Consider the following 16811-nt stretch of genomic DNA (forward strand, 5'->3'; position numbering starts at 1 on the left):
CCCTTGTGCGGAACATGCTGGAGCATGCTGGAAGGGGCCCCCCTCACCCTCAACGGCCCAGGGATCGAACCCCCTGCCGTTTCATCGGGGTCATTTCGAATAGAGGAGGCCAAACAACAGCACTGGCCGACTTCCTCTACTTCAAAATTGAGGTGTCGAGTGTGCTCTTCGCGTGGGAAATGAAGAACCGTCCGGATAAAGTGTGTGAAGTGTGATGTGGGACTCTGCATTTCCAGATCTTTCCAAGATTTCCACACGAAGCCAACATTCGGTTAGACGACACAGGTGGGAAGAGAGACAACTTATAAAGCTGGTGACCAAAAATCATGTAAGTAGAAAAAGAATTTATAACTTAAAATTAGATTTTAAAAAGCCGGCCGCACGTGTGGACTGCGTGATGACATATGGCGTCATTCATCCCCTTGACTTTATTTTAATGACGCCATATGGCGTCGCTCGGCTCTTAAAGGTTAATCACGTTAAACCACTGCACTGCCTGCCATCAAGTGTCCATTTATAAAATGATATAAAATGTGTGTTCATCGTTGTTCAATAATAAAATTTATATATTAAAACTTGTTAAGATCTATCATCTTACAGGTCATATACCAAACTCGTGTGTAATGCCATTCATCCACTATGGGAGTCGTTCTTCTTATGTTTTAATTGTGTATATACTGTGTCTTATTATGATGTGTCTTTCTTATGTGGCTGCATGCGTTGTATTGCTGGACGTATGTGTGTGTGTCAAGTGTGAAGTGACAAATTAAACTGTATGCACTAAAAGACAGTTAAAATATTTTTATTTATTCTCTACTTTGCTGCTGTTATCCCTTACACTGACCAATGTTTACAGCTGTGGGAGGTCATACGTGTTATCTGTCAATGTCGTCAATGTCAGTGCTAACATACAAAACTATATGCAAAACATTAAAATATTAAAGCACTAAATTATTAAAATGTTTCATTTGTTGTGGTGTTGTGCACATTTATCTTTCTTTCCTCTTGTAGGTTGATCTGGTTGTGGAAGGCGTGTCTGCAGGAGTCAACAAGATCAACCTACTACAAGAGAAAAAGAAACATAAACACAAACAATTCCCACATATCACGTGGAATACATAAATCTAAAAACCAACACAAAACCAATATTTCAGTTCATGCAAAATGGGACCACTTCTGCTGTGACCAACAAACACTACTTAATAACACCATCTACAACAATAAAACCATTAATATTTTAATATTTTAACATATAATTTTATATGCTGGCATTGAAGACACTTCTGCAGAAATCCAGTAATAAACATTATTTAATAACACTGCAACAGATAAAACATTTTAACAATTTAGTACTTCAATAATTTAATGTTCTGCACAGTTTTACGTTAGCAATAACACTGACAAATAGCATGTATGACCTCCCACAACTGTAAACATTGGTCAATGTAGGGGAAAACAGGAGCAAAGTATAAATATTTTACCTGATAATGGCTGTAAGGGGCCAAAACATGTTGTAAAATAATATAAATCTATGAAGTTTATACATAAACTGTGGTGACAACACCAATGTTAAGTTGTTCGCGCACAATGTGATGCTGAAATACCATATCCATACCATATATGATATATCTCTTAAAGAGATCTATCACCCTACAAAATGTTAAGGCCCCACAGTGACTGCTGCTAGTGCTACTCCCATGTTTCCATGAAGCAGTGAACCAGCACTTGAGATTGATCGCTTTATTATCACAATAAAGCCCAAAGTGGGGAGATGGAGGAAGAAAACTGGTGAGATACAAGTACTTCATATTATAAATTATTCTTTCAAATGTTAGTCACAAATGTGGCTATACTGAGACTTCGTGTTATTATCCCCAGTCCTACTAAGTAAATAAGTTGTGAATACTTCCATATGCCTTCTTGCTAACACTGATGACCATTCTCTCAAGTTAGCTGATGCTACAGCCTCCTCTTCAGCTGACAGTACTAGCAAATAACTTACAAATCAATCCTTAGACCAAAGAACTACTGTAAAAGCATGTGTAACTTTCATTCTCAGGGTTTAGATGCTAGTATACACTGCAGTTGACATCTTCAGGGTAACTGCAGCAGGAGACTGTGGGTTGACACAAAGGTCTCATGGTGGAAGTTATGATGAGGGTGTGGACTGTGATGATGCTGGATAGCCAAAACACTGAAACAGCTTCAACATATGACATGGCTAAAACCTGCAACCAAAGTTACAGATCCGGAAAAACCTAAGAATAAAAGTACTGTAAAAAAAAAAAGCAGTTATGATTTATTCACTCAATAAATTAGTAGTCTCTCACTTCAATATTGCCTGTGTAGAAAAAGTGAATGATGTCTCTCAAAGCAGAGAATTCCATTCCTTGCATTACAATTCGATCCTGTGTTGTTTCATTCAACCCAGAAGTGAACATTGCCCTGTAATCAACATAAAAAGCATTATTAAAAAAATGTGTGACGTAAGTGTATTAACTTGAAAATAAAAGCAAACCTAAAATTACAGATTATGAACTAACATAAAGTTGTCTCTGTGCCTAATTAAGCACCACACCATGAAGTCATGTGGAAGAATGGGTATACTCGTATAGTTCCACACCCATTCTTAACCTCAGCACTAGATGGAGGTGAGTGGTCAGCTTTATGCCCTGGCTTCTTTACTCTCTGGGAAGGAGCCCCTAGTACCCACTACATAGGAGGCTGGGTGGGCCTAAGAGCCAGTCTGGACATAGCAGAGAACAGAAAAATCTCAGCCTCTATCTGGAATAAAATCTCAGTTCCCCAGATATTCCAGTCTGCAGCTTAAGACATTATACTGAGCTACATGCACTATATAAGTTTGTAACATTTCAAGAAATTAAATTATTAACTACTTCTCTGGTTAGAAATACTTCCCAGAGGTACTGAACCGTTCATGAAACTCAAATCATAACCTGAAAGAGTTCTATCTTCTGAGATGTAACACTGTGCAGTTCGTAAAAGTCAACCAATGTTTCAGACGATCATATTGCCTCCATCTTCAGGGTCAACAGACAGCTAAGGAAGAAACCAGCATCTACTAACACCAAATTTCTTGTTTTAAGTATCAAGAATATGTTGACATGGAAAGGACATGTCGACTGGCTTATGTCTAAATAAGGTTCGACCTGTTATGCAATCAGGACTCTTAAACCTTATATGTCACAGGAATTAATAAGAATAATTTATTTCTCATATTTTCATTTTGTTATGGCTTATGGTATAATTTTCTGGGACAATTCTCCTGATAGTATTCCTATTTTTTGGCTAGAGAAAAGGGTAATTAGAATTATTATTAATTCTAGAAGTAGAGGCTCTTGCAGGGAATTGTTTAAGAAGCTGAAAATTTTGCCCCTCTAATTACAGTACATATTTTCTCTCTTGTTATTTATGATTAAAAACAGAGAACAATTTAAATCTAAGATACAGAGCATTAATAGAATAAACAATAACAACTTCCATTATCCAATATGTAATTTAACAGTAATCCAAAAAGGAACATATTACTTTGGAATGAAGGTTTTTAATAACTCCTTTCTTGCATTAAGAATTTAGCTCATGACACGAAACAATTTTGATTTACTTTAAAAAGATATCTACCAAGCATTCATTGTGTAGACTTATTAGACGTCCAAGGAGCTTCTCAAAACTTGCTGTTGGCAGACACTCTAGGATCCATCAGCAAACTGAAGGTCATTCATGTGGTGTATCCTAAGTCAGTGTTGCACCCTCAAGTGTTACAGAAGCTTTGTATAGTTCTCTGTTCTGTGTCTTTATGGCTTGTGTGAGATTATGTTTAGAACAGTTTTCATTTATGATTGTTACATGAAAACAGACTCATACAGATCATGCAGGAGAAAATTTTGCTGTAAATTTCCTGAAACAACATGTCCATCTGGAGATACAATTTCCAAATTAGTCAAGAAAGTTCAAACCAACAGCATTTTAACTGACAGAAGGGCGTTAAAAAGAACTTGTGTTTTAACTGAGGAAAAACTTGATGATATTAGTCATCAATTAGAAAATTCTCCTCAAAAATATTTGCAGCGAATAGTACAACAAAGTTGTGTTTCTGTAGGCAATGTGTGGACAGCAACTAACTGTTGCATATTCATCCATATAAAATTAGTGTTGTTCCTGAAATTAAATCTATGGATTATGAAAGAAGAGTGAGGTTTTTTAACTGGTTTAGCAATGATGTGCATGATGGACTTCTTGGTCCTAAGCTGACATTTTTTACAGATGAGGCTAATTTTAATCTCTCGGGATATGTTAACTCACAAAACAACAGGTACTGGAGTAGTGAAAATCCTCATGTGCTAATTCAACTTCCCCTTTATGACAAAAAGATAGGCGTATGGTGTGTGATTAGCGCAAACTGTATCATTGGGCAGATATTTTATGAAGGAACTCTTGACGCTGAACGATACATTAATGAACTACTTGAGCCATTTTCCGTTAATTTGGCATCTGCAGAAGACAGATTCGGTTATTTTATGCAATATGGTGCGACTCCACACACAGCTAAGGAAACTATTTGAGCATTACATGGTGTGTTTGGAGTATTAAATGGAAACGATAGAATTATTAGCAAGGGGTTTGGCCCCCTAGAGCCCCAGATCTAAATACTTGTGATTATTATTTGGGGGGAAAACTAAAAAAAGTTGTTTATGCGAACAATCTACATGACCTGGAGGCTCTAAAATAGAATATTCATGAAGCAATTTACAACGTTCAGCAACGTGAAGTGCAACAAGTTTCTCAAAATTTGTTTAAAAGAATTCAGGCACGTCTCACAGCAGAGGGCAAACATTCTGAACATCTTCTATGATGGTGAGTACAATATTACGTTAATAATTAATGAAAGAAGTAAACAATGCGTGCTACTGGTTCCGAATGCCTACAGGCATTTCTTCTTGGCAGGTGACACATCGCTTTCACAGGAAGTTGAGGATGGTAAAATCAGTGTCCAATCAGCCTGTGCTCTGAACATGGTGTACCTTTAATTTCATTTTAATCATTGGAAAAATATTTTAACTTCAATGTTAATTACCAAACTTGGTCTATTATACACTAGGTGGCTAGTAGTATATTTTTATGTTTAATTATTGTAGTGTTGTTTGATAGTAGTATGTTGCATGCTTTCATATAAATATTTTATAACTATTTAACGATTTACTCATTGTGATTTGTCTAGGATAATATGTGTAATTGTGACAGATTAAGTATAATTAATTTGTATTTATGTACAGGGGAACCTTGCTTAACGAGCACCTCTCATAACAAGTAATTCGCATAATGAGCAATACAGATTGTAAAAAAATGACTTGCTTAATGAGCGACGTTTCACATAACGAGTGATGAGAGGGGAAGTCCCGGATTGTGCGCTTGCTACATCAGTCTGTGTTTAGCACTCGTTCTGCTAGCATCTTAGTGTTGCTTGTGATCACACATTTTTCCAAACTTGTGTTCAGACATATTATTTTTGATTTTTTTGTGCAAAGTTTAATAACCCTTGTAAAAATGTCCCCAAAGAAAAAGCCGCAAAAAGACAGCCATAAGAGAATAAAAATAACTGTAGAAATGAAACGTAAAATCAATGAAAAGCGAGAACGAGGTGTGAGCGTGGCTGATCTAGCACGCACATACAATCGGTCTACATTAACGATTTGCACTATCCTCAAGAACAAGGACAAGATTATGGAGATAGATGCTTCAAAGGGAGTGACAAGAATATCTACACAACGGTTACGTATTCTCGATGATATTGAAAGGTTGATCCTCATATGGATAAACGAAAAGCAATTGCAAGGCAACACTATTAACGAGAACATCATTTGTGAGAAGACGAAAGTGATTTTCGCCAGGATTATCAACGGCCGAAGAGGAAGCATTTAAGGGAAGCTGGGTGGTTCGAGAACTTTAAGAGAAGAACCGGCATCCACAGCATTGTAAGGCACGGTGAAGCAGCAAACTCCAACACAAAGGCAGCAGAGAACTTCATCGGCGACTTCAAGAAGCTCATAGATTCTGAGGGTTACCTGCCGCAACAGGATTTTAATTGTGACAAGACGGGTCTTTTCTGGAAAAAGATGCTGAAGCGAACCTATATAACAGCAGAGGATAATGCATTGCCCGACCATAAGCCAATGAAAGACCATCTTACGCTGTTATTTTGTGCCAATGCAAGCGGTGATTTGAAAATTAAACCACTGCTTGTTTCCCATTCAGAAACTCCACAAGCCTTCAAGAAGTGTAAAGTCTAGAAGAGCAGGCTAAATATGACATGGAGGTTCAACAACAAGGCTTGGGTGACATGTGAACTTTTACTGAGTGGATCAATGAAGTGTTTGGTCCTTCCGTGAAAAAATATTTGCTTGACATGAATCTGCCACTCCATGTCTTGCTTGTTATGGACAACGCTCCTGCCCATCCTCCAGACATACAAGATGACCTCCTTGAAGAATTTAAATTCATCAAGATCCAGTTTCTACCTCCCAACACCACTCTGTTACTCCAGCCTATGGACCAGCAGGTTATTTCTAACTTTAAGACGCTGTACACTAAATCACTCTTCGAGCGTTGTTTTGAGGTGACTGAAGGGACCAATCTCACTCTCAGAGAGTTTTGGAAATATCACTTCCACATCGTTGCCTGCCTCAAGATGATCGAAAAGGCATGGGAAGGGGTTACCAAAAGAACCCTCACTTCTGCTTGGAAGAAGCTTTGGCCAGAGAGCGTTGTCGAATGTGACTTTGAGGGGTTTGAGATAGTACCTGTGGAGCCTGTAGTCAACGACATTGTGTCTTTGGCCATGATCATGGAGCTGGAGGTGGATAACAATGATATCGATGAGCTTGTGGAAGAGCACAGCTAAGAACTGACCACCGAAGAGCTTATGGAGTTGCATTGTGTTTCAAAGCAAGAAGTTGTGGAGGAGAGTTTGTCAGAGGAGGAGGAGGTGGTAACAGCAAAGCATCAATCTTCTGGCGCAATAAGAGAAATGCTGAAAGCATGGGAAACTGTTGCATCGTACATTGAGAAGCATCACCCTAATAAGGCAGTGGCTATGCGCACTACAAATTTATTTAATGATAATGCTGTGTCGTATTTTCACCAAATTTTGAAGAGTCAGCTGTCTCTAGACAGCTTTCTAGTAAAAAAGAATTAGATATGTATCATAAATAATAAACTAATTACTTCGATTTTTTTTTTTCTGCAAATCGAATTCGCATTCCAGGTTGGTTCATTCCGCATAGAAGAAAAGATGAAGAGATTCACGCTTCTTAACAATCTATATATAATTTTCTTTGATTAAACGTTATACATAAAATTTTTTGAGTATTTTTTTCGGCATGGAACACATTATCGTATTTTACATTAATTTATATGGGAAAAATTGTTTCACTTAACGAGTGTTTCGCATTACGAGTAAGATTCTGGAACGAATTATGCTCGTTAAGCAAGGTTCCACTGTAATTGATGTGACTTGTCTTGTTGTCATTCACTGTTCCTATGCCCACTGGTATTCCAACCATGTAAGGATCTATGGAATGTAAATGAATGAATGAATGTAGCAGGCACCTTCAACTCTGAAGATGGAGACGATATGTTCCTCTGAAACATCAGTTGACTATCACCGGACTACACAGCAATATATCCCAGAAGATAAACTCTTTATAACCACTGCTGTAAGAACCTCAAATCCTAAATAACTTGAAAATTCACCAAATATTTGAAATTTGCCAAGTCATTTTTAAGTCCATAAAACTGCTAATATTTCATCTTCTCATCAACAAATGATAACCTTACACTTCCATGTGGTCTCTTTCTGACCAATGAATGCATTTCATTCATGAGTATACACTAAACATGATAACAGTGTAACAGCAGAAACTTGATGCCATTCAAATGTAGCTGTAAGTGCGTGTGGTGTGCCATTTATAGAAGTCTTCAAGAGGTTAACAAAATGAGAAACATTCATAAAAAGTAACAGTGGTATAAATAGCAGCTGAGCTTCACTACCATTCTTACATTTAGAAAGCCCCAGATTAGTTGCACAATGAAGAAAGCAGTCTTCTGGGATTTGGCACCGTGTATATGTGGTGTTAACCGACGTTTCGGAGGAACGTATCGCCTCCATCTTCAGGGTAGAAGGAAAAATATAAGAAATCCGCAAGCAAAGAGACCGTGAGAACCGGTGCCAAATCCCAGAAGACTGCTTTCTTCATAGTCACTGCCGTGAAATCCTCAAATCTTACATAGTTACACAATCTTAAACTTTGTTATCTTATATACCAACAGCGTCGCACTCAAACCCCTTACACTGCCACTATTCTACTTTGAATGAATTAAAATAAAATGTTCTACTTTCTAAAAACCAGACACTAATAGAATTAACACATTCACTGCTAAAACCAGTACATAGCACATAACTGCTTTTACAACTGGGCCAAACAATGATTATCTGTATCTCCACTGGATGGTAACAAAGTCCTGTTCCTTCTTGATGACCATGTTTGGAAATACAACCTCTTTATTACAACCGTCACAACACAACAAATATCAAGATCAGTGCCTAGTTTGGCTCTGCTACATGTTTCGGCTCTCAGTAGCCATCGTCCGGCAAATACACGGTTAACAAATATATACCACTGAACTGCAGTACTAGTAAAATTTGATACAATGCTATTAATAAAATAAAACACTTGACATAAAAATACAATAAATAAGATTATATAGAACAGAAGTTATAGTATAAAACAAGAATAAAATTCTTAGATTTATGTTTTATATCATCGAACCAATCTTTGATTTTGTAATTTCGTCGTGTTCCCACGGATAAATTGCAATATTCTATATTTTTTGTATATAAAATTGTATAGGAGGCTCGTGATGCAGATGTTGTAAATTAATGTTAACTGTCGGTGCCTCATCTTACAAAGTACTGTCTGTTCTGTAGGGAATGTAAACAATGTAAAAAATATAAGAGGAAAAAAAGTTTGGAAATGCTACTGAATGCACTGATATTTGTGATTACAATTAAAAGAAACCATCTGTTAATGATATTGAAATGTGGTACTTCTATATATGGGCACAGGGGTTAGTGAATGTGTTAAAAGAGATGTCAAATATTGAATATGGAAAGTCTGGGCATAAATGAACAAATTACTAGATCACAATGTAACTAATTTGGTATGTATATATTCAAGGAGTCATAAATTTTATGATCAGAACTAAGTTCTGATGCTCTACTCTGCAAATGGATAGTGTAAGCCTACCTGAAATACGGAGATGCAGATGCTAACACAAGTTTATGTGCTCTAATCTCATCTTCGTTCACCACAATTGTTATGTCACATAAACAATCATTCTTCCGCAACTCAAAAAGAGTTTGCAGTAAACATGTTGGATGCAGGTCATCATGGAACTCATAAGGCGCAAACATTGTTCACCTGTAATTACATGTTAGCCAGTACTAACCCTCTTGTTCATCCATTCACACTTTCAACTAACACTCAACCCCCAGCGTCATGAGATAGTGTAATATGGTCATGAGTCATGCAGGTCCCAGAGCAAAGAATAATTGTGCTGCCAAGGACTGGCAGGAATTTGTCCTACCTGACTGACCACAGACACTAATCCTGCAGATGAAGACTGTAATGTTTGCCATAACAGAGCGCCTTCAACATTCTGCACAGTGCATTCACAAAGTCATACATATAGGTATATAGTTATTACAGGTAAGCCTATTTACAGAAAACTTTAATGACATTATATAATATAGATGTAACAATAGCATTTTTAGAAAAACACAATATACTTAATAAATCTCAGTTTGGATTTATGAAAAATAAATGTACTAACAATGCAACTGCCACAATTGTTATTTTCACTTCTACATGGATCGAATGATAAGTAAGAATCAGTGTTCAATCTAACTCTGCTTTATTATGACTAACTTTTGATACACAAGGGCATTTTATATATATTCACACACATAACCATAGTAACACATAACAGTAGAGAAACTAGGAACAGCACATGTAGCACAGTCTATTATTGAAAATTGTTTACTATGATGTTGCCAACTCTAGCATTATATTTTAACATTAGAGAGTTGCCAACATAACAAATTATTGAAAACATAATAGAAAATTTGAATGATAAAATAAAATGCAACTGTGTACTATTAGACTTATCAAAAGCATTTGACTGTATTCAACATAACATTCTCATGGATAAATTATACAAATATGGAGTCCGTGGCATACCACATAAGCTAATCAAATCCTATCTCAGAAACAGAACTCAACACGTACAAGTAACACACTTAGAAGGCAATCGTATGAAAGAATATTTGTCAAGTAGCCTCCCAGTGAGATAGGGAGTCCCCCAGGGATCGGTCCTTGGCCCATTACACTTCATCTTGTATATAAACGATATCCCACATCTAACACAAGCAGATCAATACTGTATGCTGATGACTCATCAATACTGAATGTAGGGCAAGACATGAATGAGCTCCAAAACACGACTTCAAATAATACAGGAGTGGTAGAGCAATACTTTGAGACAAATAATTTATTTATAAATCCATCTGAAACTCACTACATTCTCTTCCAGACAAAACAATGCAGGCAGGAAAGTAATCTAAAAATCCTAATAAAGAACAGGGAAATATAAAATGTAAAAAGCACAAATTTCCTGGGGGTAGTAATAGATAGTACCTTGAGCTGGGAATTACATATCGAAAAAAACGTGCAGTAGAATTAGCCGTAACCTGTTCATAATTAACAGGTTGTCTAAAATACTTGATTTAAATGAAAGAAGAATGTTGTGTTACAGTTTGATCTATCCTCATCTATCTTATGGAATAATATTATGGGGACACAGTGCTAAGACCCTCACTAGATGAATTTTTGTACTCCAAAAAAGGGCAGTAAGATACATTGCAGGGCTAAAACATCTGGAATCGTGAAGGGAGAGCTTTAGAAATCTCATGATACTAACAGTATACTCGCTATATATACAAGAAACAATCCTATATGTAAAAAAAAAGGTGTAACCGCACAGTGAATGAACAAATACATACATATAACACAAGAAATAATAAAGCCTATCATATACACTATGGGCACAACTTAGAACTTTATAATGGTAATCCTTCAGTAGCTGGCTATATCTTTTGCAACAAATTGCCTAAAAACATAAAAGAAATAGAAAACAAAAATCAGTTCACGAGGGAATTGAAGAAGTTACTTATTCAGAGGTGCTATTACTCAACGGAGGACTATTTGAACGATGAATTCTCGAATACTGACTACTGATATAAGCAGAAATATATAGTATATAGTTTATAATGTATAAAATGTTGTATATCTTATATAATTTTTCAGTATGAAGACTGCTGTAATTTAATCATGTATATTAGCTGAAAGACTTGTCCTATATCATTGTATCATGATCTACAGGACTAATAAAAGAATGAATGAATGAATGAAAGTTAAAAATATTTCTACCTAAGTTTAACAACGCTTACTTCTTTATGGCGGCAAATTCTTTCTTGGACAAGAGAGATGAACTTTTTGTGCTGGCTTAAATATGTTTATATAATGAATTAAACTTTTGATGGCAGATGGAAAATTCTGAAGAACCAACTTCTCTGTGGTACATCTCTTCCTGATACCTAGAGGCACGTGGAGTTAATCTTTATCTTGTGTCTGTTGTGTATATAATAATTTTTCTTAAATATCTCGTTATCCACAACGAAAGGCTATAACGAGAGCAGAAATTCACTCGCAAGAGGAAGAATATTCATTTTCATAAATATTCTTTCCACGGAAATTTAAGATTCTCTGATTGGCTCACACTTATGCGATTCGATTAATTGCGATAGGTGTGTTATAATCGATTCAAATCATTTCCAGACTATATAGTTCATGTAGGATACGTAGAGATGGCAGTTCTGCATTATGCCTTTATTCGAGTTTCATTCCGGTGTTTGTGAATAATTGGTTTGGATTTTGCATACTTCGTTTACATTCATTTGTAGTTTGGTGTCGTGTCGCAGTATGTTTCCAATTTCCCTATCCCAGATACATTGTCTTGGCTTTTACATGATATATTACAAAAAAATAGTAGTGATTGATCACAACATAACGCTTCCGTTATGTGCAGCTGAATTGTTTAATATTCTGCTATTACAAACATGAAATGCCTCCCTGAATTTCTCTTCAAATTGCAATAATTAGATGCCATTTTGGTATCCCTGTTTACTGCTTTTGTATGTGATGGTCATACAATGTAGACTGGCCTTGAATTTAAACTTCCCATTGTAAAAGATAAGATTTTAGCTTCGAATATAGCAATGATACTGTTGTATGAGCCACCTGCTTATGCTGGTTCCTCGCTCGCGGATTTTTATACCCCGGAGATGGAAGCCGTACGCTCCTCTGAAACGTCATTTCGCACAAGATCTACACGGCGCCACATCCTAGAAGGCGGCTTTCTTCATAGTCACCACTGTGAATACCACAAATCTTACAATTATATGAATCGTTCACAGATCTTTCTACACAGCTAGGAAATTAATCTGTTACAATAAAATATGTTCCATGTGATGTCCCCAAAGATGCCCAACTGTATGCAAACAAAAAAGAAATTGTTCAGAACTTTGATACAGTTTCTGTGGAAATGGCTTTTGATCTCCAATCTGATAGCTGTTTTCAGTTCTAAAACTGAACAGATTTTCCTCAAAGTCAAAGTCACATCATGACTGATGGTCAGTTAGTCAGTAAGTCTTCCATCTGGGGCTCATGACCAGATATTTATTAGTTTGACATTTACGATCTTGCTTTTGTGGGGTGCCCTCTCTGACCAGTGGACGGGTCTGTCTCTTATATATGCTGCTGGCCCTTGACAGTGCAGTCTTTCTCGGGTCCAAGTCCCGTGGGACTCACAACCATATTTTACAGTCTGATTTGAGATTTCCCTTTTTGTCACCTCCTACAACTCGCAGGGTCATGGTGGATGTATCACCGACCAACGTGATATTCAAGACAGCTGTTTGTCCTCCAGCAGTACTCTGTACTCCCTCACAAAAGCCTAACATCCACTATTTCATCTTCCAACAATACTGAGGCATAAATTTTTTACCGAAAGACTCAATTTATGCATTTAAGAACTCTCAAGTGCACAATAAGGATTCTTACTGAAGAATCAGACGTAAATTGTTATATGCAAATTCAAGGAATGTGTCTGGCATCAATGTATGCCTCATGATGACCCAGTATAAGGGTTGAAACATGTAGCTTCAATAAAAACAAATGTTGATACGATAGTGTTTACTTTATTTTAAATACAGAATATTGTTGTGTAGACTGCATACTTTTGTATGTACCTTGTTTATGACACACAACAGGATGCATGCTATTAAGATTCTAACAGTGGCTGACTCAGCTCCATTCTGTATAGACACAAGTCATTACAACAGATTTTCTATGTCTTGCTGGTTGAGACCCATGTCTGCTGTGCTAAACATCACAACATGATTTCTTGGATTCCTTGTTATTATCGGCCATGTTGTCGCAAGAACTTCTTCCATGTGAACAAAGGTGCTATGTTTATACGCACACTTCCTGTTTAACAATCCAGCAAATAGGTCTATTGGTGGTGCAACATGAATTATACAACCACCACCAGAAGAATAAAAGGTTCTAATGAAACGCCTTCTAATCTGTTGCCTATGATAACATCATGTTACTCAGTTCAACATTGATATCACCAACAAACTTCCCAAGTGTGTAGAATGATCTAAAGTTTCATGCAACTGCATTCAATAACAAATAAGTTACCCAAATTAAAATGTCAAACGATGAAAAAACAACCTGTGCCAAGTACAATATAACATAAATATTTTGCAGAAGTAATTGTAAATGACATTTAGTGAATGTGAGAACAAGAAGTCATATTCAATGTGCTTTATTTCAGACAAACTGGATGATTAAGACTATGATGAACTCTTTCCTTACAACAAATATTAAATGTACATGCAACTATTTATTTGGTTGACACTTCTCCCAATTGGTAAGGGGTCAAAACTACAGCCCATATTGAATGAATACTCAGTCCATGTTAAGGACCCATTGTTTGCAGTTACTGCACACATTAAAAGAAAGTTAAATACTTACTTGTGTAACTTGTTTAATATAAGGTCCATGCTTCAAAAGCCATATTGTAGCAAAATGTTATCTGATTTCAACATAGTCCAAACTGAAGCAAGACTGTCTTCTATTCTTTTCTTAATTGCAATATTTTGCTAGATTGTGGTGACACTTTCATTCACTTATTATCAAGAATAAGACACTTCAATAATCTTTGCTTGTGTCTCAAGTTGATTTTTGAATATATTTGAATGTTTGTAAATCTTTTAACTATCTTGAAAACTGCAAGACACATGGAAGAAGTGCAGTTACTAAAATGTTTGTTTCATTTTCCTCTTCAAGTTTTGTTTGAAACATCTTTTTCTCTGATGAGTGGATCTAAGAACATTTGGACCAAAGAGCTATGAAAAAGTACAAGGCTGGAGAAAACTGCATAATGAAAAACTTCACAGCTTGTAGTCTTTGACAAATATAATGCACGTCAAGGAGGATGGGATGGGCATGTAGCATGCAGTGGGGAGAAGAGGAATGCACGTAAGATTCTGGTGGGAAAGCCAAAGAGATAAACCACTAGGGGCAGGCACCTACACACAGATGGAAGGATAATACTGAAATTGATCTTAGAGGAGTAGGATGGGATGGTATGGACTGGATTTATTTGGCTAAGGACAGGGAAAAGTGGAAGGGTTCTTGTGAACACAGTAACAAACTACTGGGTTCCATAAAATGTTGGGAAATTCTTGACAAATTGAGCAACTGCTGGCTTCTCAAGAAATAATCAGATCCATGAGGTTAGTTAGTTGATCGAGATTTGAGCAGAAATTCTTGTAAGCCTTCATTAAAATTTCCACTTTTTTTTCTGATTTTAACCATGACTGGAATGTGTCAACAAATTTTATTACACTCCATTTAAAATTTAACGAAAATCTGTTTAGCAGTTCTCCAGTTTCATGACATAGTGAACAAGTACTCTGCAGGGATGTGAATGCACCTAAAACTTCTGTCAGAGATAATAGCTTGCCATCCTATTATTAGCAGCATGGAGGAAAACGGTATAAATTTTCAGACTTGTGGTTTAATGCTTAGCAAACACTTGTGGTATATCTTAAGACCTAATAATGCAAAGGCCACCAAAGTCTGTGGTGTTACCAACATACAGAGTACATGGGACAATGAAATATGATGCATGGTCTTGCATGTTGAATGTGTCAGCAATACACCCATAATAATAAAACAGAATAACAATATACCAAAAATAATACAATTGGTAAATTATCTAAAATAGTAATATCTGAAACAACCTACACACAATGAATCCTGATAATGGTTCTGCTTCTTGATGTTTTATGCTGAAGTGGATAACCTGAATATTGCAGGTCAATTATAAAGTAATGCCACCTCATTTGTACCTACACATAAACAAGAACCATGTGTGTCACAAAAAATTTCCCACATAATTCATGACTGAAATATAATTTCTTGAATATAAAGGCAGAATGAATTTTGACCATCTTCTGAAAGTGAAGTTCTAATATACTGAGATGTAGGAAATATGTCTGCAAAGCATGCAATAGATGGAGATCCACATTCAGAATAGGTTTCTTGTATGTAAACACTGACTGTAGATGGCAATGATGTTATCAAAAAATACTCAGTATCAGAGGGTTGAGACAAGAGCACATAGAAAGCATGCTAGTTTCTGTTGCTGACTGCAATTGCTTGTCACTGAGGTTACTTTCTCCAATTTACAAAAACATTTAATGATGCTCATGTAACCAGTTGGTACACATATTTTTCCAGTAAATCAGTAACTGCTGTCAGATGACTTCCAAGAGTTGGTATGGGCAGGACGTTACAGGGCAAAATGAAGCAGTACTTTCCTAATGATTTACTGATGTCAGTATCTTCAACTTCCTCTCTGTGGCCCTCTGCATGGCTGTTTTAGTCATCAACCTGTTTGTTTGCTAACACCATCAAGGTATGTGACTTCTTGTGAGACCTCTCACAATACCATATACTCTTTGTTGGTAGTGAAGCATTCTAGCAAACCCTGGGGACTTACTTTATAGCTAAGGTCTGAATACAAGCTAACAGTAACTATTACCATTTACAGTGCTAGGGATGGAGTTAAAGAAAATTCTCAAAATTTTATTGGTAAGCAAAGTAACTTCACCACTACACCCACAAAAAGTGGGTGTGTGGTGCGCCATTTCTGGTTTATGAATCACTGAACCAATCTTCTTCAACATGACCGTGGACAGCACCTTATACTGCTGTATTTTTTACGATTTCAAGCAGCAGCTGGATGATGTGGAACTTTCACAGGGTTATTTTCAGTAGGATTCAGTGACGTGCCACACATCCAACATGTCCATGGAACTGATTGAGAGCTTCTTCCCTGATCGCGTCATCTCTAAAAAGATGTGGCCCCCAAAATCCCCCGACCTTACCAGCCTGGATTTTTTTCTCTGGGGTTTACTGAAGGACAGGGTGTATGCAAACAAATCGCGTAAGTTACAGGATTTAAAGGACAACATATCAGCTGAAATCAGGAACATCATGAACAAACACTGCAGCGAGTCACAGCGAATATGCAGATGTGGG

The 16811-nt window shown here is 36.6% G+C and overlaps 1 protein-coding gene across 2 annotated transcripts in view; it reads right to left on the reverse strand.

Moving 5' to 3' along the window:
- LOC111866367 (kelch-like protein diablo) overlaps positions 1–11886 on the reverse strand; it is a 27017-nt gene extending 15131 nt beyond the window's left edge. For both annotated transcript variants that reach the window (XM_023855250.2, XM_033752224.1), the window contains exons 1-3: positions 11585–11886; positions 9324–9497; positions 2331–2445 (exon numbers count right to left, since the gene is read on the reverse strand). In XM_023855250.2, the coding sequence (XP_023711018.1) occupies positions 2331–2445; positions 9324–9490 (282 nt within the window). In that variant the 5' untranslated portion in view covers positions 9491–9497; positions 11585–11886. The remainder of the gene's footprint in view (positions 1–2330; positions 2446–9323; positions 9498–11584) is intronic.
- Between the last annotated feature and the right edge of the window lie 4925 nt (positions 11887–16811).

The sequence above is a fragment of the Cryptotermes secundus genome, unplaced genomic scaffold, assembly GCF_002891405.2.
Source record: "Cryptotermes secundus unplaced genomic scaffold, Csec_1.0 scaffold497, whole genome shotgun sequence".
Classification (NCBI taxonomy): Eukaryota; Metazoa; Arthropoda; class Insecta; order Blattodea; family Kalotermitidae; genus Cryptotermes; species Cryptotermes secundus.